The 21,689-nt window shown below is 40.5% G+C and overlaps 1 protein-coding gene across 1 annotated transcript; it reads right to left on the bottom strand.

Moving 5' to 3' along the window:
• Window positions 1-216: 216 nt before the first annotated feature.
• Window positions 217-21,296, bottom strand: elovl5 (ELOVL fatty acid elongase 5). Its single transcript, XM_061039631.1, has 8 exons — window positions 21,163-21,296; window positions 15,580-15,644; window positions 15,044-15,231; window positions 9,561-9,638; window positions 7,669-7,840; window positions 7,000-7,124; window positions 6,143-6,277; window positions 217-5,612 (listed from the first exon to the last, which is right to left on the bottom strand). The coding sequence occupies exons 2-8, from the start codon at window positions 15,635-15,637 to the stop codon at window positions 5,484-5,486; spliced, it is 885 nt and encodes a 294-aa protein (XP_060895614.1). The 5' UTR covers window positions 15,638-15,644; window positions 21,163-21,296; the 3' UTR covers window positions 217-5,483.
• Between the last annotated feature and the right edge of the window lie 393 nt (window positions 21,297-21,689).

The following is a 21,689-nucleotide window of genomic DNA, read 5'->3' as shown; positions in this document are numbered from 1 at the left end:
AGTTATTACTGATGGACACTTCGCATAGCAGCCTCTGCCATCAGTGTGTGAACGCGTGCCCAGGAGGAGAAAGGATAGTGGACCGGGTTAGAATCCGGCCTCTCTCACTCTGATTTCTGACTCTATCCATTGCTCTGTCTCTCCAACAAAAAGGCATAAAAGCCCAAAAATAAATCCCTTAAAAAACAAACAAACAGCAACTTGGAAACAAGAAGGTTCACATTCTCAGTTTGTCTTTAATGTGTCACAGCGAGTAAAGCACGAGTCACAACATGTTAACCCAGATTCACCCCAAGATTTCTGAAAATATACATCTATTTTAACAGTTTATAAATGGTATGTAATATATCCTCACATACATGTATGCTTCCTTGGCCTTTAGCAAATAGGCTGTATTGAAATACTTATCCTGCCCTGAAACACAAACATCGTTATCTTCGGCACGATCACCTTGTACACACGAGGAGCAGTGACAGGACAAGCATGTAGCTAGAAACAGTCGTTATTCAGCGTCTCAGTAGATATGCTTCATGCATGTGTTAGCAGATATTCAGTGGACCAAATTCATCATGCAGAGAGAAAGTGACCTTTGCATGTATTATTCAGATTTAACAATATTTTCTAATACAGTGGATTTGAAACTAGGTCACCTTTACGTTTGAGCTGCGTGTTTTTGCTCATTCAGTGGGTAAGGCCTCGCAGTCGCTCATTAAACTGAATCAGCACGGCGCTGCGGCGCTCCACAGCTCGTCGCTCAAACTCGGCGTTTTAGACCAGCGTTTACGGCGTAAGCCCCCGACAAAGACGTTAATAAAATCACATCAGGAAACACGGTTTGCTACAACCGCCTTTCTTTTCTCCACCAGAAACCGAACAAATAAATCTCGTGTAACATTTTGTTGTTGTTGCTTTCACGTGTCATTTTGTTAAAAGGATAAACAGTCTAATCTGTTTCTTGAAAATAAAGAATACTTCACTGTTTTGGAAAAATAAAGCTTCTTTCTTCAGGAGACCGACGTGACTAGACTGATAGCATCTTTTATTGGCATGCTAAATATGAAGGTATAGCTAACTCCTGGTTGACTTAGCTTAGCATAAAGCTGGAAAAAAAAGAGGACATAGCTAGCCAGGCTTAAATCAAACATGATCAAAAGAGAACTTTGGAGATTTATGTTGTTGGATTTTGTCACCTTTGAACAGAGCAAGGCTAGCTGCTCAACCCAGTTTCCAATCTTTTTGCTAAGCTAAGCTAAGCTAAGCTAAGCGGCTAATGGCTGGCTAATGGAGTTTTTGTGAAAGTTGGAGAAATGTACATATTCTGTGGTGTATGTTCATAACTCTAAACACAAACTGTCCCCAGAGGATAATTTGGTCCCTGTAACACTGTTTGAAGATAAAATGCTACATGAGAAGTTGGTGGTGGGGGTGGTGGGGGGGGGGGGGGGGGGGGGGGGGGGGCGCAACAGTGAAACCGTAACTCTCCTGGTAGCTTTTAAGCTCTAGACAGTGTTCAGAGACCCATTTTGTTTTGAGTAAAGTTTGTGTATTTGGTTCAGAAAATATAGCACAGAATTGTTTCACTTCTCCAACTTTCAAATTTCACTACAAAATCAACATAGTGCACCTTCAACATCAAGTTATGAGACTGGAATAAATCGTCTCGTCTTACTCTCTGCAAGGAAGCAAAAAAGTGCATTTCCTTTGATATAAAATAATCTTCACTTTTGTATCTGGTGGGCAATGTAAGGAGGCGTATTGTATTCACATGAGAGAACATTTCTATTTTTCTTAATTAAAAACATAATTATCTCGACAAGTTAAAAGGCACTTTTTTTTTCTTGCCAAAACCCAGCGCCTCTGTGGGGATCCAGTGTTATCAGTAATTGCCTTATTGTCCCAGCCTGCACACATTTCAGATGAATCACATTATATCAGTGAAACATCTCTTATGGGCTCAGCTGATCCCGACGGATCAGAGCGGACGGGGTTTGCGTTTGAACTGCAGAGATCTAAGTTGCTAGTGCAAAGTCAACAGACTAAAAACAAAACCATCTTCGTTACCTAAAGACAGGAGTATCTCGCCATGTTTCAAACCCAAACCAAAATAATACGCTGGCATCTCGTTAATTCAGGAAAACAGAGCTGATTTTATTGTCTCATGTGAACGCAATATGCGTCCGTAGCAATGTGTCAGCGAGAAGTAATGGTTTAGCATATTTGGTAGGCAAGAAACAGAGACATAAAGCAGGCACAATATTTTCTCAAAGTGTTCAGAAAATATATACGAGTCTGACGTGGAATAACATAAATCTGCAAGTTGAAAAAAAAGAAAAAGCTAGAGTACAAAGTAAATCAACTGGTCCAAGAAGGCACCCTGTTTCTGTAAAGACTCTAAAATAAATAATCATGGATTAACTGACAAAGTGTACAACCACAAGATCAACTGGGGTTATGGATCGTTTATGACAAGTTTAATAAGGTCATGAAATAATAAAAGGCTCCTGATTGTCACCAAAATGAACCTTGAGGTTAGATTATTTTCTGAACTTCTGCGACTGAGATCAATAATGAGCTTTGACTCTCAAATGCATAGAAAGCTTTCTCTGAATATAACACACATGAGCATAAACGACTACGGAAGCCCTCAGCGGACATGCAGCGTTTGATTGTATTCACTCCATTTCCCCCGTCCATCCATCCATTATCTATACAGGTTTTCCCGGTCAGGGCTGCAGGGGCTGGAGGAGCTAATCCCAGCTGTCGTTAAGATGACACATAGGGATTTCACTCTTGCAGAAATCTCCTGAAAAACTCTGGATATTTCCCGGAGGAGCTGTATATATGTGTGAACGCAAACAGCCAGATTTTTCGCTTTGACTTCCCCCCGGAGTTTCTCCTGGCAGACCCCTAGTATTTTTCCGCAGCAAGTCCGAGCAAGTGAGCTGATGTGAGAACGCAGCAGGATATTCTCCGGAGAATTCACCTCGAGCCAATAGGAGGGGGACTGATGATTCTACACATGGAGTGTCTGCACGCGACCACTACGATGTCCGTGCATGTAATTAAACAGCTGCATTTTGTTTCCAGTTCGTCAGTATGTTGTTCTCCACTCTTTTGTTGATGTTGTCATTCTGTTGGACTATGAGTAGCACTGATATAAAGGCAAATATTCTTATTATAGCATTGTGTAGCGGACTGTTGCTTCGTCCGCTACTTCCACGTTGTGTTTTTACATCACGTCTTACCCAGGTCGGGATAATCTCTGGAGCAGTCCTCCCAAAATGATCTAGATATTTGCATACATGTACATAAATATTTGCATATTTGCATATCCCCCCCTGCAGGACCAAGCTTTGGTCCTGGGAGTGACAGGGCCTTCTCCATTGCCGCTCCCACTCTCTGGAAGTCTCTCCCTAAAAACATCAGAGACTCCCCCACACTCACTTCCTTCAAGAAATCCCTAAAAACTCACATTTTCATCACCGCCTACAACCACTGACTCTCATCCTCTTCCCTTTACAAAACTTCTATGTTGTATTGTTCTCTTAGTTTTTGCTTTGTTTTTTGTTGTTTCCCGTCAAAGCGTCTTTGAGTATTTAGAAAAGCGCTATATAAATCTAATTTATTATTATTATTAAATGTGAAAACGGACATTTAGAGACAGACAACCAGCAACACCTACGGGCAATTTTAGAGTCACCAATTAACCTAACGAGCATGTCTTTGGACTGTGGGAGGAAGTCAGAGTACCTGGAGAGAACCCAAACATGCAGGGGGAGAACATGCAAACTCCACACAGAGAGGCTCCTGTCCGCCGGGGATTTGAACCAGGAACCTTGCTAACCACTGCACCACCGTGCAGCCCCCATTTCCCCGTGATAATGAGTCATTTCTGGTCGTCTTCTTGAGATCTTAGACTTCTTAATCTCGTTATTTGGAGATAACAACACTGGATCCTATCATCTGGAGACTAAAAAGCTTGCAATTTCAGGAAACAGGAAACAACCAGAAAAAGCTTGTTATCATCAGCAAACAAAGTAAAAACATAAATGGATGCATTCCCACTTTTGGCTTCAGTAGAGTCAATAGCATTTACTTGTTAATCATGATTAAGAAAAGGTCTGAAATTAATGCATTCTTTTTCTTAATTGTGAATAATCACAGGCTATTTTGTCCCTTTAGGCGCACCGTAGATAAGCCTCCTCAGTGACTTCCTGTAGTCACAGAGATGGAAAAGAACAACACTGCTGCATCTCAGACAGATCAGTCATTGAGTCCAAAGTCACTTCAACCTCCTGACATCAAACAATTCCCTTTTCCGTGGTCAAGTGTCGTAAAGTTCGATCTACAAGAAGGTCCTTACTATATTTCAAAATAAAAGCAGGGTTGAATTCAAACGGTTAATTACTTTCAGCTTAAGACAGTACACAAATTCAAAATAAAAGCCTAACAATTTTAATTTTAAAATGCGAAAAAATTGAATTTCAAACACGGGATTAAAAATGTGATTTATCTCGATTAAATATTGAAATTCAGCGATTAATTGCGATTCAAACATGTGATCGTTTAACAGCCCTAATATTTATTTATAAACAGTTGCACTGCCTTTTTCTATGATGTAAGGGTTTCAAGTACTTTATTTGCATTTACTGGATAAAACTACAGTAGATAAAACACATTTTGAAAGGAGATCAACAGATTTTTTTTTTTTTTTTTTTTTTGCATGAGGGGTAAAATGTTCCAAGGAAATGCTTTTAAATTGTGCTCATAATACACAACATGGCCCTTGAACATTGTGTCTTAACCTGGTTTAAAGTATAGTACACTAAGCTTTGGTTACGCTTCCTTTAGATGGCTATATGTTCTAATCTGTAGACGCTTCTCTGCCAACAACAAATGAAACTTCTGCTGTCGCAACCTGCCAATAAATACACGTTACAGCATCACACAGTTCAAACTTTAGGATTATGTAACGCTAGAGGCAGGATGTAAGGTCAAGCAGGCGCAAGATGCATGCTCTAGTTACACATTAAGGACTGTAAAGACCACTGAGTTGTTTTATTTGTCCCGTAGTTTGTCGAGGACGATGAAACCTTGAGCTGCCGACACACACAGGCGCTTCATCTTTGGACCTTCTGTGTGTAAAGCGTCATTTAATGAGTGCGTTTGTGAGTTTGTTTGCTGGTAGCAGGAAAGAGTTTTTTTTGCTTCAGAAGGAGTTTTTCCTCCATAGGCCGGGCGGGGGAGGCAATATTGTGCGGTGTCAACCATACTGCAATACTCTTCTCCATAAATATACCGATTTAATGAACATGAACGATACCATGAGTAGGAATGTGTGCAAAAACATGGACAGTCTCTGGATACATGTGGCTATGGCTTATTTGATCTCAAGTGAGTGCAAGACTATCCTACCTAAGAAGATACATATACCTCTTAGCAGCATTGGCTAACTCGCTACAGTGAGAGCTGTCAATCAAATGTCAATCCATCCTCAGCTTCTTGTACGCAGTGTGCTCCGAAGACGCCGTCCCATTGGCGTGTCCGTTTGTTGGTAGAGAAGAGCCGTTCTGGTGCTCCTTCTTTTGAGAAACACTGTGCTTCTTGTACGTCTTGTGTTGGAGAAAGAGAAGCAGAGAAAACATCCAATTAAGATAAGATAAGATACACTTTATTGTCCCCTTGGGGGAATTTGTTGTAAATAAAATGCTCAACAAAGTTATGTCCTCACTCAACCTGCCAAGCTTTACATCTTTTTTCTCATGAATCTTTTACATGCAGACGTTAATGTTCCATCTGGCAATAAACAGTTGACCTTGCTTAAGCAATGATTCCCCCCCTACCCAATCCCCATATCCACATATATTACTTATTTGAGTGGGTAAGGGTCCGAGTTCATCAGAACAGTCAGTGTTTCAACAAAAATAATAATCATAGTTTCATTAAAAAATAAAAGAATTCACTGACTCTACAGTCGCATTTAATTAATCTGACAGGAAGTATTTTATCCCTCGCCCACACACATATACTTGTGTCCATATACCAACACACAGACACACACACACACGCAAGCAGAGTTTCATAAAGTATACTTCAAACTCATCAATTAGAAGTGAATCAAAGAAATAAAACACTGACTCACCTGAATGTAGAAGTTGGCGAAAAAGAAAATGAGCGTGACGATGTAGCTTATTTGGAAGTACAGCCATCCCATAGGGAATCCACACGGCCATATGACGGCACACATGGTCTGAGACATGGTTAAAAAGAACTGGCTCTGTGGAGGAAATACGACACATGCACCACAGTGAGAAGGTGACACACACACAGAGAGAAACATTGATCCAGAGCCTAAAATATCTCACATGGACGATACAAACAACTGCACTGAAAGAGGCTGCTGCAGAAAAGAAAACACATTTCTAAATAGAAACATCAGCGCCCGACTGTCAAGTGAATCTCAACGATAATCCCACCGAAGGTCATGATAATATCTTTTTGTTGACATCTTTTTAATGCACTTGATATTCGACTCCATCCACTGTCCTGTCCCAAAAATTAAGGCATAAAAATGAAATAAATAAACATGAAATCTCAGAGAAACAAACAAGTAAAAAAAAAAAAAGTATTCTTACAGTTCTCACTCTTTTTATTTTCCACTTCTCTGTTTGATGTTTAGGAAATTTTAACTTATGGACAGATTCATTTGCAAAACCCCAACAGTATAAATAACAGTTCAAACCTTCTACAACATTACAAATGCTTCTCACAGATTATTTCCTCCATAATAATATTTATTCTATAATTAAAAAAAAACCAAAACAGTATAATACCAACTATCCTTTTTACTGCATGATCAGATCTATAAGTACATCTGATTATTTTTCTTTATGAACTTTTTAGGGCAGGACTTCAATTGGTAATCATTTATTGGGGTCATGTCAAGATGTCCATACTTCCTGTATCACTGGGAATAAAGAAACAGAGGATTAAACCCACCAGCTGTAACTGTGTGATGTATTTCTTCCACCAGAGGTACGGCCGCACGGCTGGGATGGCTGAGAGGCCGTAGTATGAATACATCACAACGTGGATGAAGCTGTTTAAGGCGGCACCGAAGTACGCTGACGACAGACAGGAGAGAGCAGCAGGAAGTTATTCATCTACAGCGAGCATTAACAGTCAAGCGAGCGGAGAGAGAGAGAGAGAGAGACTCAACAAGCGCTTCATTAGTCTGCTCTGTTTGGAGGTAAAATCAATAGAAGCCATTAACTGTAAAGTAATAATATAATGACCTTCTGAAAAACAACCAATCATATTTACAGGTAAGATAATAACCCGTGTTTACAGGTGAGATATGACACATAAATGATCGTTTTGAGGAGATTTTCAGTGTAAAGTCTGAGACATCTTCATAATTTGCACACACAAAAATAGAAAACGATGATAAAGCATGCTACACAGTGCAGCCACCGTCAGGTCAGTAAGTGTTTCTCGTTTCCTTCACAGCTTTTAATTTGGTAAAGAGGCTTTTTTTTTTTTTTTTTTTTTTTTAGGGCTAATGGGTTCCAAATTAGAGCCCTTGAATTATTAAGCTACACGGTGAATGTGGTTCCTGAAAGATCCTGAGTCACTGAAGGGGGGGAAAAGTTGTGTTCAAACACTCACAGTGGCCGCAGGGTACATAGTTCATAACAAACCACCAGATATTCAACATGCTGGCGTGGTGGTAGATGTGAAGAAAGGTGATCTGGTGGTTGTTCTTTCGTAGTATGAAGAAGAAGGTGTCCATGAACTCGATGAGCTTGGAGAAGTAGTACCACCACAGGACGTGTGCGATCTGAGAGGAGACACAGTGAAACAAAACATGGTCAAAAACAATGAAAATGGATGCTGTGGTAGCGACACACACCCTTTGGCAGGAGAGCTACTTGTGATATAGAAATAGCCAATCCTCTTTCTGATGGTCTAGTTGTGCTTTTTAGTCATATAGCGGCGGGAGAATTCATTTCTGTCTGTTTCATAAACCGGATAAAAAAGGCCTCACAGGAGCTTTAAAACAGAAAAAGAAATCATATCTGTGTGTTGTATATTTGGTGTGTTAGAAGTCCAGGAGGCAGCAGAGGCCGGGCTCTCGAGTAGACGGAGCTCCCCCCGACCTTCAGTGAGGTGATCTGGCACCTTAGAGGAGAGAAAGTATCAGGCCTAAGCAGGAGTGGTGTTTGCATTCAACCGTTTAAAAGGTGACAAGAAACGAGTTAATGCAACAACGTACAGGCAGGGTTCGAGTCCGTATAGAATATTTTTAAAAAGAGTCAAAAGCTCAACGAAAACAACATACCAGGTTTGAGGCCGTACACAAACAAGTAAGGACTGACGAGTTGAGTTGAAAAAGCATTTCCAGTATTTTGTGTTAGAAAGCGAGTTGGTTTAAACTCTAATAGACGCCGGTCGTTGGCGGTCTGATTTCTACGCTTGTTATTTTGCCAGTTTCAAATCCACCACTTTCTCTGCTTGTTTGTGTACCGGTAACCGTGGCAACTGAAACCCAGCATATAACGTTGGAACTGGAGCCGATGATGATTTTCCAGCAGCAGTTGTTTATACTAGCTTTTAGCCGTCTCTCCTTTTGCACACAACAGCAGGGGATACCGGAATGAGATATTATGCCACCCAGCGGTCCAATCACAGGGCTTGTTGAGTTGCTTCGATTTGTTGTTACATTTTTTGAGGCGGTGCGCGAAGCCTGAGTTTAGTTTATTCGTTTATTTGAATCAGGGACAGAGTACAAAAAAAACCAAAACATTAGTCTCAGAGGAGAAGAGATGCTTTGTACCAGATTTAGCTAGCTAGCTAATTTCCATCTGTTGTCCCTGGGCAGTAAAATACAAAACCTGAGCAGGAGTGTTGTTTGCATTTCATGATTTGAAGGTGATGAAACAGTTAGATTAATAGTTACTGGACTTATATTTCAAATCTTAACATCTTATTTATTATTGTAAATTAAAGTAGAAAGTATTTGAGAGCTTCTTTTTTAAGATGTATTTTATTGTTTATACATACTTTTGAGTTACTATTCATATGGATTGTGCTCTATTAATAAACGCTCCTTGCCTTCACTGTCCTTGAATGTTCAGGAGGAATCATAACACAGTTTATCTTCAGCGGCGACCCACCGATCAAAGTTTTGATTTATGAAGTGCAGAAATGAAAAGCTTTGCAGATTCCACAATGAGCTTAGTTTTCACTTTCACTGCGGAGCTGACGAGTCAACATGATGACATGATTCGGATTAAATTGACTGCCTGTCTCTGCAGCTTATCTGCTGGGATTTATAGATACGCTCACAGAGAAAACAAAGCAGTAGGTTTAATAGCAGGAAAACAAAAAAACAACACACATTTTGCTTATTTGCTTTTAGGCTACAATCACAAGAAGTGTATCAAGAAACAAGATGGGAAATCATGCATGTGTCAAAATAACTTCAGGGATGGAGATCAATTAAAATAAAATCTAAATGAGTGAATATGAAAAGGTGGCGTTCTGAAAACCTGACTCACTTTAGTATCCACTTCTTGTGAACTGTGAATGTCCTGGCAGTAGAAGTTGTATCCACCGTACCAAGCAGCCGCCATAAGCTAAAGAGAAAGACATCAAGATAAATCATTAATAGCCGTGTCACAAATCCCTGAATATGTAAGCTAAGCACACTCTTTTTTTAGTGAAGAACAAAATGCTGAATATATATAATAAATGTGAAACACGCAGGGAGGGATGGCCTAGAAATAGATGTAACATTAGAGGATTGAGTATCAGTCTCTACAGGGGTCCACGCTCCATAAATGAATACTCAACTAGGAGTACTGTAGTATAAGTGGACAATGAGAACATACATCACACCAGTGAAATTAAATAGATATGATAACGGTATTCCAGAAAATGAAAATGAGAAGAAAATGAGAAGAAAGCAACACTGTTCGATTGGGCTGTGCGGTCAGATCGATATATTCTGGAGGAGGTTAAAGAAGGAGAAGAAGGATGGAAAAGATTGTTTTGAAAGATTTTACAATGGATGCTGAGCTCGTTAGTTTTGGCGTACACCCCTAAAAAAAAGCATGCTTTAACAACAAGTCAACAGAAATTGATAAATATGTGTCCAGCATGCCAATAGATCAATATATTGGAAGAAACGGTTGCACATTGGGTTAGCAAATACTAATGATGTTGCCTTTGGAGAAAATGACATCGATAAAGAAAAGGAAATCAAGATCTGTTTTTAAAGGTATGAGCACAGTTTACTCTCATTGTGAACCCTTTGAATGAATCAGCTGATACAGAGGAGGAATGAAACCTCACAACATGGTTAAAGCAACAATATGTAAACTTTCCACCTTAAAAGTAATTTCAAAGTTGATGTAATGGCGTCTATCCCGTTTCCACAGAGCGCCCCGGCGGCCTGTTTTCAGCACTATGTAACTTTGGCGACAGGCCTTGGTTCTCTTGCGAGATGTGTGCACAAAGAGGCCAGTTAGGTTTGATACAACGACTGAGGCTAAGAGACGGAAGAGGACGTGATGGATGAAGCTAAGAAAAGAAAAAGAGAGAGCGATCGAGCAGGAAGCTGGTCTAGAGTAAATATTGACGTGGTTCTTTGGCTTCTCACAACATCTTTGCTGGAGTACTATTGAGATTTGCTGCCATGTCAAAAAATACTACCAGAGCCCAAAATGATAGCCAATCTGTATCCCCGAGCAAATAATTCTCCCTGTACTGAGCAGAGGTAGCACGTCTTGATGGGTAGCACTATTCGATGGAACGTGCATATACTGCATAAACGTGAAAGAAGTCTGAGGGTCACCCTCCAATGGTTTCTGAAAGACAAACCAATGGGTATGCCGTTGCCATATTGGAAATGCTGCCTTTGCAGTCAGATCAGTCGCGCCTCTAATTTTGCATAATGTGCATCCTTCATAATATTTAAACAGGTGAGTTATAAAAAAAAAAAATCGGATAAAGACATTAAAGGAAGAATGTGCAACATTTTCTACATAAATATAAAAGAAATCCTGTGTAAATGTGTCTCTGAGTCATGACTGTCCACAATGAGTGAGAAGCTCGAGTCCCGCTGGCTGTGTTGTTGTCAGAGCCGAGTTTACATGGACGGGACAGCCGGCTCCTCCCCCTTGTGTATAAAAGCTTTTTTAGTCAAGGAAAAGAGAAAAGAAGAATAACACACTCTCTGCTTATTTGGATGTCAGATAAGTGTCTTTAGATCACGGTCATTCCGTGTCAATTTACATGTAATGTGAATCTCCGAGTTAACCAAAGTGTGCTAACATTAGCCTGCTAACACAACAAATCAGGACACAGGTAATGGCAGCTCGAGCGAAGGATAATTTGGTCTGTCGCTTGCGCTTTACGGTGCGTTCCATTTGATAACTGCTACATGCAGACGCTGGAGGAGAGCGGAGGCTTTCACTACCTGCAAACAGCAGTTTGTTTGTCAGAGGATGTCCTTGAGAACATCCTGCTTTGCCAACCTCTGCTTGTCAGAAAATGCACATTATCCATGAGGGCGAAACGTAACAGCACAGTGCGTTTTTTACCACAGTGCAGTTAGACTCAGAGACCTTTAGTGAGCATCAGAGGACACCAAACTGAAATCCTCCATAATGTTAAACAGAAATCAATACAAAGACAAACCCTCAACTTCTCTATCATGTTTTGTATTTGTGGCTTTATGTCTGAGAAGTAGTTTGTTTTAGTGTTTAGTTTGTGTTAGTGGGCACTTTGGTTAAATGTCACCCATCTATTTATTGTGTTTGTTAAAATATGCATACATTTAAAAAAGTATCGATAGAAAAAAGTCAAACTTGTAGAGGGATATAATCTGGTTTTCTAAGAATTTCTACTCCCTGCTATTAAAAAGAAACAGAACCAAGACAATGCACAGGCAGACATCATGCGAGATAACAACATTTTGACCCACATCTGTTTGCTATCAGGTTATGGTGACCGCTCTTCAGCTGCTGACATTGGTTACTATTAATCTACAGCATGAGCTCTCAGTGCTCCTGAAACACAATGTTCGTCTTGTTGGTTAAAGGTCATTTAAGTATAAAGATGTTATCACAGAGAGTGCAGGAAGCTGCTTCATGTGATTCTTTGGAGCATTTCTAAACACAGGGAGAAGACAGCTGCAAGTATTGGCATGGATATTTAAAATCAGGGCTGGGAATGGAAGAGCTAAAGAACATCTTTAACAGATGTTGATAACAGCACAACAGCCATCGAATGTATCACAATAAAAATTCTGACCCCCTGACATAAAACATGTGGGAGGTTTGGGAAATTACCAGACGGAACAAATATTACAATCGCAGACTCTACTTTTATTAAAGGGGACATATCATGAAAAATCCACTTGTACAGTGTTTTTGAACATATATTTGGGTAACCTGAGTGACTACACACCCACAACATGTGAAATAAACCCATCCAGTCCTTTGTTTGTGGTCCGCAGAAGTCTTACAACATAGAGAAAAATGCTCTGTTTCAAATGTGCTCTCTTTGTGACATCACTGTGGGATTCTGGTAAAAGAAATCCCCTCCCCTCCCCTCCCCTGGTATCTCCACCCATGGACTCCACCCCCAGCCTAGAGCAAAACTTTTGAGCAGGTCCGCCATTATTATTCTCGCCAGTGAAGGAGTGATGTCTACCGGGAAAACTCAGGGGGGGGCTAATTGCATTTAAAGAGACACACACACCAAAACGAAGCGTTCTGAGAGAGCTGGTTCATGCAGGGTCACAAACCTCCTCTGGTGCTTGATTCATGTTATATTCTGACCAAAGCACAGCACAACTATATAATAAATAGATTTGATTATAAACCTTGTAAGATCTTAGAGTCTGGGTGGTGTTCCCTCAGACTAGAACAAATAAAGCGCTCGTCAGAATAAATAATCAAAAGGCACATTTATGGCTTGACTTCATGCTGATTCACCAAATCAATAAAGATCTTCAGTCTTTGTCTAAATAATACCAGAGCCAAGAAACTGCCACAAATTTAGTGCAGGCTTTAAAATGTAAAAAAAGATTTAAGGCCTGAGGTATTTTATAGTTAAAGCATCTCTAACTTAACCCGTCACCTTGATACTTTCTCCAAACCTAAAGCTGCAAAAGTCAGCTTTAAAAGAAAGAAAAAAAAAAACACAAAATTAATCACAATGATTATGTGATGAGCCTCTGTGCCCTGGATAGTTGACAAGAACTGAACTGCCCTGTACTTTAATCACGTCAAAGTAGAGCGCAGTTTTGGTCACATTGATTTTGGACAGCCAAAAAGTTCAGCACAGAGCCAACTGTCAGTTTGGGCCTTACGCAATGCAGACAGCAAAAAGGAGAAGCTTTTTTTTCTGCCAGCTGGATTTGGACAGAAGTGCAGATAATTTATTCTAACAATACAACTAAGTCATTGTTACACAGAACAGAACTGATCACTACCAAGGCAGAATTATTTCATCCGACACAGTGGGGGCAGCTCACACTTTCCAAAGAATTCAGTTTAAAGTTTGTTTATCTTTATCAGTTGTATTTATTGACAGCTGTGTTATACTTATTTACAAAAAACAGCTTTTAGGCTGTCAGCAAAGGCAAAAGGAGGGATTTGAAGGCTAAAACATGTCAATCAATCAATTTTTATTTGTATAGCGTCAACTCATAACAAGTGTTATCTCGAGACACTTTACAAAAAGCAGGTAAAAGACCTTACTCTTTGTCTGTTAACATTACAAAAGAGCAGGTAAAAAGACCTTACTCATTGTTATGTTACAAAGATCCGGCCTATCCATCATGAGCACTTTAGCAAAGCAGCAAAAGTTTCAGTGGTAAGAAAAAACTGCCTTATTAAAAGGCAGAAATCTTCGGCCGGATCCCCGGCTCATGACGAAACAGCCTTCACAGGCCTAGACTGAGCCGGGCTTGGAAAGGGATAGGGGAGAGATGGGATAAAATGCAGGAAGAGGGATAGGGAGCAAGGGGTGGGGGGAGGCAAGCCGTCCATCAACAATCCGGTGGGGAGGGGGTTGTTCTGGCAATGTCGCCTGTTAGCATCCAGCTGTTTCCATCTCTATCCCTGATAACATTGTCTCACCAGTAAGCTGGAGTCTAATCCGCGTCAACAGTTTTGTGTAATACACTTATTCAGTTTCTCACTGAGAGTTTGATAAGAAGGCTCATACTTCTTTCAGATGAACATAAAACCAGCTATGTTAGCTGAGAAAAGCAGAAAGAACCAACTGAAACATGTCAGGTATGTTAGAAAGATAACGTTTTGTTTTCTTCGGACAGAGATAGGCTAGCGCTTTGTTTCCAGTCTTTGAGCTAAGCTAAGCTAAGCTAAGCTAACCTAACCGTCTCCCAGCTTTAGCTCCATATTTAACAGGAACAGTAGGTCATTTTGAGGGATGTGCTCATTCTTTTCCTTACATACCACTCTTGTATTAATAGTTATTATGAAACTAGAGCCTGCAGCTAGCTAGTTTAGCTTGACACAGGTTGTACTTTTTGGTGGTTTCTTCTTAGTGCTAAATTAAGCTAAGATAGCATGTCTTCTCGTCTTGAAGAGAAAACATTTAGCTGAGATAAAGTGAGCCCCATAACCCATTACAAAGTCTAAAAAAAAAGAAGGATTTACCTGCTTTAGATGGGAGGGTATTGGGATTTTACTAGTTTGAACATGCTGGGTTAGCAATTTTCCTCTGCCTCTCGTCTTTATGCTAAGCTAACAGGCTACTGGCTGTTTCTGCATATTTTACATACCCTCGTGATTGTTATCTATTCTTCCAACAAGCTTTACCAAAAAAGAAAATGAGCATATTCTTAAAACATTAGAGTATTGCACAGATATATATTTTTATAGTCACACAGTAGTGGGCTCTATTAAAATATGTGTGCAGCGTATTTCTATGAAATCTCTCTGAATGTGTGGCATTAAGATGATTGTATTGGCCTTTACTTTAACACGTCTCTCAGTCGGTTTACCTCATAGAACATGTAGAAAGACAGCAGCGTGAGGCCCAGATTGTAGAGCACCAGGAGGCCTCGGCACGAGTACGGCTGCCTGTTTTTCATGTACTTGGGCCCCAACCACACGATCAGAAGGTACATGACTGTGAGCGCAAAGGTAGGTGGGTAGTTGTCGAGCAGCAGCCATCCCCGCACCCGCTGATCTGAAATATGGAGATACAGAGGCCGTGTTAAGGTGACCTCATTGAAGAGTGGAAACACAGCAGCAGCAGCAGCAGAGGAATGTTTGCTCAACACCTAAAAGGGTTAACAACAAGGAGGTGGAAAAACTCGAGTAGAATCACTCTGCAAGTCAGTACAAAAAGCATGTAATGAAACAATTGGGTGAAAGGTCTTAAGTAATGTTTATCTGTTCATTGTAGTCCTCTGCTCTGATGAAATACTTTTAACTTGGGCATTCAGGTTCCAGCATGTAGCTCGACAAACCTGTTAAACACGAGAGCATCACATTCGATATACGTTACCAGAATGAACATATACATTAGACTCACCTCTTGGGCCCATCCATGACTCTACATAAGTGTTCAGTTTATGATTGAAGGTCTCCATTTGTTACCTAAAACAAGAAATATAATGATTGCAAACCCACAACCAGTTTAACATTTGTATGAAGACATGAAAGCTCATTTGATGCCTCTAATTATTACAGTTCAAGCCAGCACGGATTTGATTATAGTACACTAACAAGAAGGACAACATAACAAACATAGCATTACATTCATGACTAACAACCCGATGACGTGCTTTGCACCATTTCGCACTGTTATGAGGAATGTGTTAGCAAAAAAAAAAAAACGCCCATTTACACATCCACTTTACAATGAGACACCTTTGCACTCATTCAGAGCGTTCATGACCTTTGGTCCAATTTTCAGTTTTTCTATTAGCTGTGTTTTGTTCTCCTACCCATCCTGAGGGTATATCTCACTCTTTAGATTGCAAAAACATTCACTGTGTTCACCTGCTAGTGTCTATCTTTGTCTGTTTGTCGATTGTAGCTCAACAGGTTTTATATAGATAGTTCCATTGAAACTGGTTCAGGGCACGGAAGAAAATCAGGAAGCTGTCCTGGCTTGCCTCATTGTGCAAGGAAAGCAAAGAAAAACAAAAAACGAGAAAAAGAATACGGCGAGACTGTTACACTTTCAACATCCGGCAGAAAATAATGATATTGACACCACACACTAGAGGATATTTAGACGACCCCCCCACCTCCACCCCCACCTCCACCCCCAAGCATGAACTCTTTTTTACCAGTGATTGTAAATTGGTGAGGTTTATTTTTCATCATAAAATCTGTTTCTAAGTCAGTTGGTGCTCGTGCCGTCTGCCTCTCTTATACTTGTCAAGTCCTGACAGCTGAACCCAGGTGAAGTTCAAATCTCAGCACTTCTCATTCTGGGACTTAAAACAGGAAACAAGCCAACAGGTGAGGTGTAACAGACAAATGGCACATAGTTTTCCATTAAGGAACTGGTGCAAAGATTAGATACTCTGGCTTTTAAACTATTGAGGGTAATGTATGTACAAACAACACGCTTTGTTAACACTAATGTGCTCTTACCACAGACTCTGCAGTGCTGCTACATTTACTCGGACAAAACGTCTCTAATCATTTGTGCATGCTCGCTTACCAGAGCTGGAAAACTGTGTGGCTGCATTATTGTTAACATCTGTTGATCCCCCACCATTTGTGTGTTTAAAAAAAAAAAAACACACTTATTGTAACCATAACTGCCTGTCGGACATTCAGGGAAAAGTTCAAAAGGACAGTTGAATTCTGTATTTCCCTCAGAGGTAAGTTACTTTTCAATTTAAAAAGGTTAGAATTCACCTCATAAGAAAGTCTGTTCAGCCCTGTGGCAGAAAGCAGAAGGCCTTTTAAATGAGTTAGAAATGTATGGATGGGGTTCTTAATGTTAAAGTTATTACTAAAAGGTCTCTTTTGTTGTAAAGCCTGCAGGATAAATCACCTGACATTGAAACCTGGACAAAGAAGTTGCAACATTGCAATCTCCTTTATTTCTCTTTTAAACTGAGCCTGACAATTCTACAAAAAAAAAACAAGTTTGCAAGAGAGTTGTTATCATACTGGTATTTACATCCAATAATGTATCAAATGGGACTTGTTGAGTATGCCAACTATCCTCCAACATGACCCACTGGTGTTCTCGTTGGAGGTAAATCATGTCACAAACACAAACAACAACAATGTGATGCTAACAGAGAGGATGCTGTAAGTTAAAGCTAACAAAAAGGTCAGCGGGTTTGTTCGTTCTCAGACATTATGTCGTCATTTGCAACCTGCCGAAACCGATGGGTGACATCACTCAGGCTTCATCCATTATTATTTACAGTCTATGCTTTTAACTTAAATGTAAAGTTGTGATGGAATAATTGGATCTGCAGAGCAACTGATTTACTTAGTGGGAACTTAAAAACACTCAGGCCCAGTCTTTATTTATTAACACCTCGGAGTCCTGCATGCCGTTATATTGCACGACCCTGCTGTATCACTTCAGGCTTTTGCACAGAATCCCTCCTCACAGCCACAGAAATAACCGGATACTGCTCTCCGTTTTTTTCCCCCCACTGACTTGTTTACAAGCTATACATCCGATTTAGTCCAATTACGTCACAGACTGCTGCACTGCTGGACAGCCTCTACACCTGCGTCTACAGCTGCAAACATAATAACACCGACACTCCAGTCTATTCTGTGACCTCCCCCTTTGGATGTGATAGTATATTATACAAAGGGCCATGTGAACCTCTGAAGATAAAGCCTGTTTCTCCAACAAAGACACACATTTATGAATAATACTCAACATAATATGACAAATACATCTGATCTTGTTTGCATAGAGGTTTCAGTTTCAGGTCCTCAGACTTCAGAGACAGAAGCAGAAGAAGCTCAAACACCTCAAAGCAACAACCTGCATGAGAGGAAACATCAGTCAATCCTTAAAAATCCTGTAAATAACAACTCATTCATTTACATGAAAGATCAAAAATCTTATTCAACTCATTGTCCAAAGACAAATCTGTTTTTTGGTTGGAAAGGTGAGTCTGATTTCAAGACAAAAAGGTTTCATGAAACATTTGAGCATATATTCAACAAATACATAATATCTCCCAAAAGCTTCCCTGCAAACACATTTATCCCGGTTACAAAAATGGAGCTCAGCGTAAGTTCAAACAGGAAGACAGGTTATATTCTTTCACACATTCATTCATCTCTTCATTAGACCTAAACTACTTCCTCCGTCTCCCTGCTCTCGTGATCAGCTGATTATGGGAGTTTATTCTTTAAGTAGTTAACCAACCAGATTCTGCCGATTCTCAACCGATCGTCCTGCTGCAGCTCGACGCAAAAACAATCAGTTTCACACAAGTGTCATTTCAGTGCGATCACCTCCATTCCAGCTCAGCAGAGTCCAGATACAGAAACCCACTCCTCATCACAGCCTGCATTCCTCTTCACCACCAGGGTCTAGACTCCATAGGGGGGGGTATCCTATCCTGCTGTCGGCCTCATCACCCCTCTGAGTACATGAAGTCGTCATGATGGAGTCTAATCCCCAAAGAGTTTGCACATTTATTTCTAAATTGTAAAAAAATAAGGCTAAGTCTCTCCTGAATGAACTTAGGAGGATAGGATAGTACTTCATTGATCCCCGAGGGGAAATCCAGGCGTCGCAGCTGCACAGACAGGTAAGGTCACTAACTTGAATAACTTGAATAAGCTGCTTCCAAGGCAACAAATTACTTCCTAAATCATTTCCCCCATACAGGAACAAATGGTTCAATCTGATCAACCTCAGCACAGGAACATCCAGGCACTGACGATCACAGATGCATTAGGCTGCACCAGAACATGATCATCTCCACGGCCCTAATGAGTGCATGGCAAGCCGCAACAGGAGAGCATCTGAGCAGCCAGTAAAACATTGTGGACTCAAACTGAGCAGATCAACACAGCAGAATGACTCAGAGGCCGTCTCGCAGAGAACATCATTATCTGTATACATCCATCATTAAATGTGTTGAGTCTCCTTAAAGAGATGGCCTGGGGTTGTGTTTGGCAATTGTGAGTAATTTGGCAAAACAATTAACAGGACTTCGTCACCGTCTTACGGGATTTACACTCGTTTTTTCTGCATCAGTGAAGATTTAGCTGCTTTATTATTTCACTAAGCCAACAAGCTGGGGCGTCTCCAGACCTTTTTTTTTGACTGGGGGAGCTAAACTAGAGGTACTGACTTATGATCGCTGATGATCTCTTCTTATCATATCTAAGTTTAAGTCACACAAGAGAACGGCAACTTATAAATCGTCTTAGCTTTATCCTTCGAGGAGTCAAAAAGAAGATTTCTCGGGGCGCTTGTGGAGCAGTGGTTAGTGCGCACGCCCCATGTATGGAGGCGATAGGCTTCCAAGCGGACGGCCCAGGTTTCGAATCCAGCCATTCCCCACTCTCTCTCCCTGATTTCCGACTCTATCCACTGTCCTATCTCTCCATTAAAAAGCCCAAAAATAAATCTTTAAAAAAAAAACGAATTTTCTCCAAAGTTATAATTTAAATTGTGTGACTCTTGGCCAGGTCTCCCTTGTGAACGAGATAGTGATCTCAACGGGTCGATTACCTGGTTAAATAAAAATGAAAAGTGAAACTTACAAAGTGAAATGAAAACTCTTGTACACTGTCTAACTTGTAAAAACACTTGCACTGCTAATGTTTCAGTACAGAGTCAGTTAATTGGAGTTAGACAGCGTTGCAGGAGATGTGAAAAAATATTTATTTAAAATGTAATATACTAACAAAAGACAATATAATACATTGACATGCACAGAAAACGACTAGCTGCCTGTTGCAACGCAGTCCAAATTGTTGATTTTAACTCTAGTCCCACTTCTGAAAAGGAAAACAGCCAATCATAGTTTGGGGATTTTTTTGGGGTGGCCAATCTGGCGTCCCTATGCCACCCCTGGAAACCCCTCTGGACACGCCACTGCCAACAACACGGCCAATATCCTGATATCAAACATGCACCATGAAATAAACACATGACACGAGTTTTGAATTGCTCAACCCCTCACAGGCGAGGGATGGATGGTCTCAAAGGGGTCGACAAGAATTTAAGTGATTTAACCTACATATCTAAAATAAAATAAAAACTGATTTGATTAAAGTAAAAAATGGGCATTGAATGTGTTGTATTCAGTGTTGTGCAGGTTTAGGCAGTTGTCTACTATACCAACACTTGATTGATTGATTCATTGATTTTCATGTCTTGCACTGGTTCTGCATGGCAAGATAATTGAACAGAAATCAAATTTTGGTAAGAAATATATAAATATATTAGCCTAGAGTTGTCTTAGTGTCGACATACTATAGCTTTAAATTTAAAATGGCTTTCCAGAAGTTTCCTACACACATTTTGTGCAGACATCAGCAACAAAAAAAAAAAAAAAGAAGCAACATTGAAAAGTTTCCAGCAGGAAATCACGAAGAATCGTTTCACAATACTGACAACAATCACACTAAAGCCACTGCAGGGCTGGCTCTGTCTGAAAAAGTCTTTTTTTTTTAGTGTAAAAGAAAGTGATGCACGATGGCGAATGCATGCATGACACAATCAATAGGAATCTGTGTATGACACACTCAATAGGAATCTGCTCCCCGGCGTCTGTAGTAGCCTAAACGCGCCACATTACTGTATTAAAAAGTCTTTTTCCATCGCGCACACACGTGTGAACTAAACTGCACTTTCCGCGCAGTCCTCGGTATAAAACAAGCAGCTCGGTGCCCTGATTTCACAGGAAATACACCAAACGCGGATATCCCATTACATCACCCCCCCTGTGTCACAGTTAATACTTCCTACATATTTTAGTTTGAACTTATCGCATCCTGTCGATAGCATCCAGCCTACATTAACAGAGGTCACCGCTTCAGCATCACCCAAAAAAAAAAAAAAAAAAAAAACCCTCATCGCTCGGTCAGACGCCATGCGCGCTGCCACATTTTCTGAATACAAAAAAAAAAAAAAAAAAATGACAGGAAGCCTCACCGTAAAGTCACCCAGACGTCCCACCACGGTCGAATGAAATGTTGAGTGTGTGTGATGAGGTGCAGCTGCGTGCAGAGAGAGGACTGCCTACCTTTCGAGCGCAGAAAACGTCAGTGTAACCTTGGGTCGGCTGGCAGGTCTGTGCACAATGTGGAGCCTTGTCGCTCAGTGGAAAAAAAAAAAAAAAATAGTGGGAGGAACACGCAGACTGGCTGACTGACTGGGCTCGTTGCCCTGCAGGAGGAGGTTTAACAGCCCAGGAGGTGACCCGGTGTGTTGCAACCACACAGAGAGTCAGAAAGATGACATGCAGGTTTATCACTGCCGAACGATGATTGCAGTTTAATAGGTGTGAGTTAATGTTTGATACGGGGCAGACTGTGAATCCACCGGGGTCTGGTGTAGCCTACATGTAAATATAGCCGATAACCTTATGCATTTGTAGAGATGTACAAGTACAAAACATGTATTTGGAGAAACGAAACCTGAATGGTTCTTCATTTTACAATAAAAAGGGAACTGTGGGA

Source organism: Labrus mixtus, chromosome 6 (assembly GCF_963584025.1).
Source record: "Labrus mixtus chromosome 6, fLabMix1.1, whole genome shotgun sequence".
Lineage (NCBI taxonomy): Eukaryota > Metazoa > Chordata > Actinopteri > Labriformes > Labridae > Labrus > Labrus mixtus.
Note: the sequence above shows the minus strand (reverse complement) of the source record. Positions and strands in the feature narration are given on the sequence as shown.

Coding starts and splice junctions, on each gene's coding strand:
- elovl5 (XM_061039631.1), bottom strand. CDS start 15,637: ATGGAGACCTTCAATCATAAACTGAACACTTATGTAGAGTCATGGATG. Junction 9,639..15,043: donor CTTTCTACATGTTCTATGAG/GTAAACCGACTG, acceptor CTTTCTCTTTAG/CTTATGGCGGCTGCTTGGTA. Junction 5,613..6,142: donor TCGCCAACTTCTACATTCAG/GTGAGTCAGTGT, acceptor CTCCAACACAAG/ACGTACAAGAAGCACAGTGT.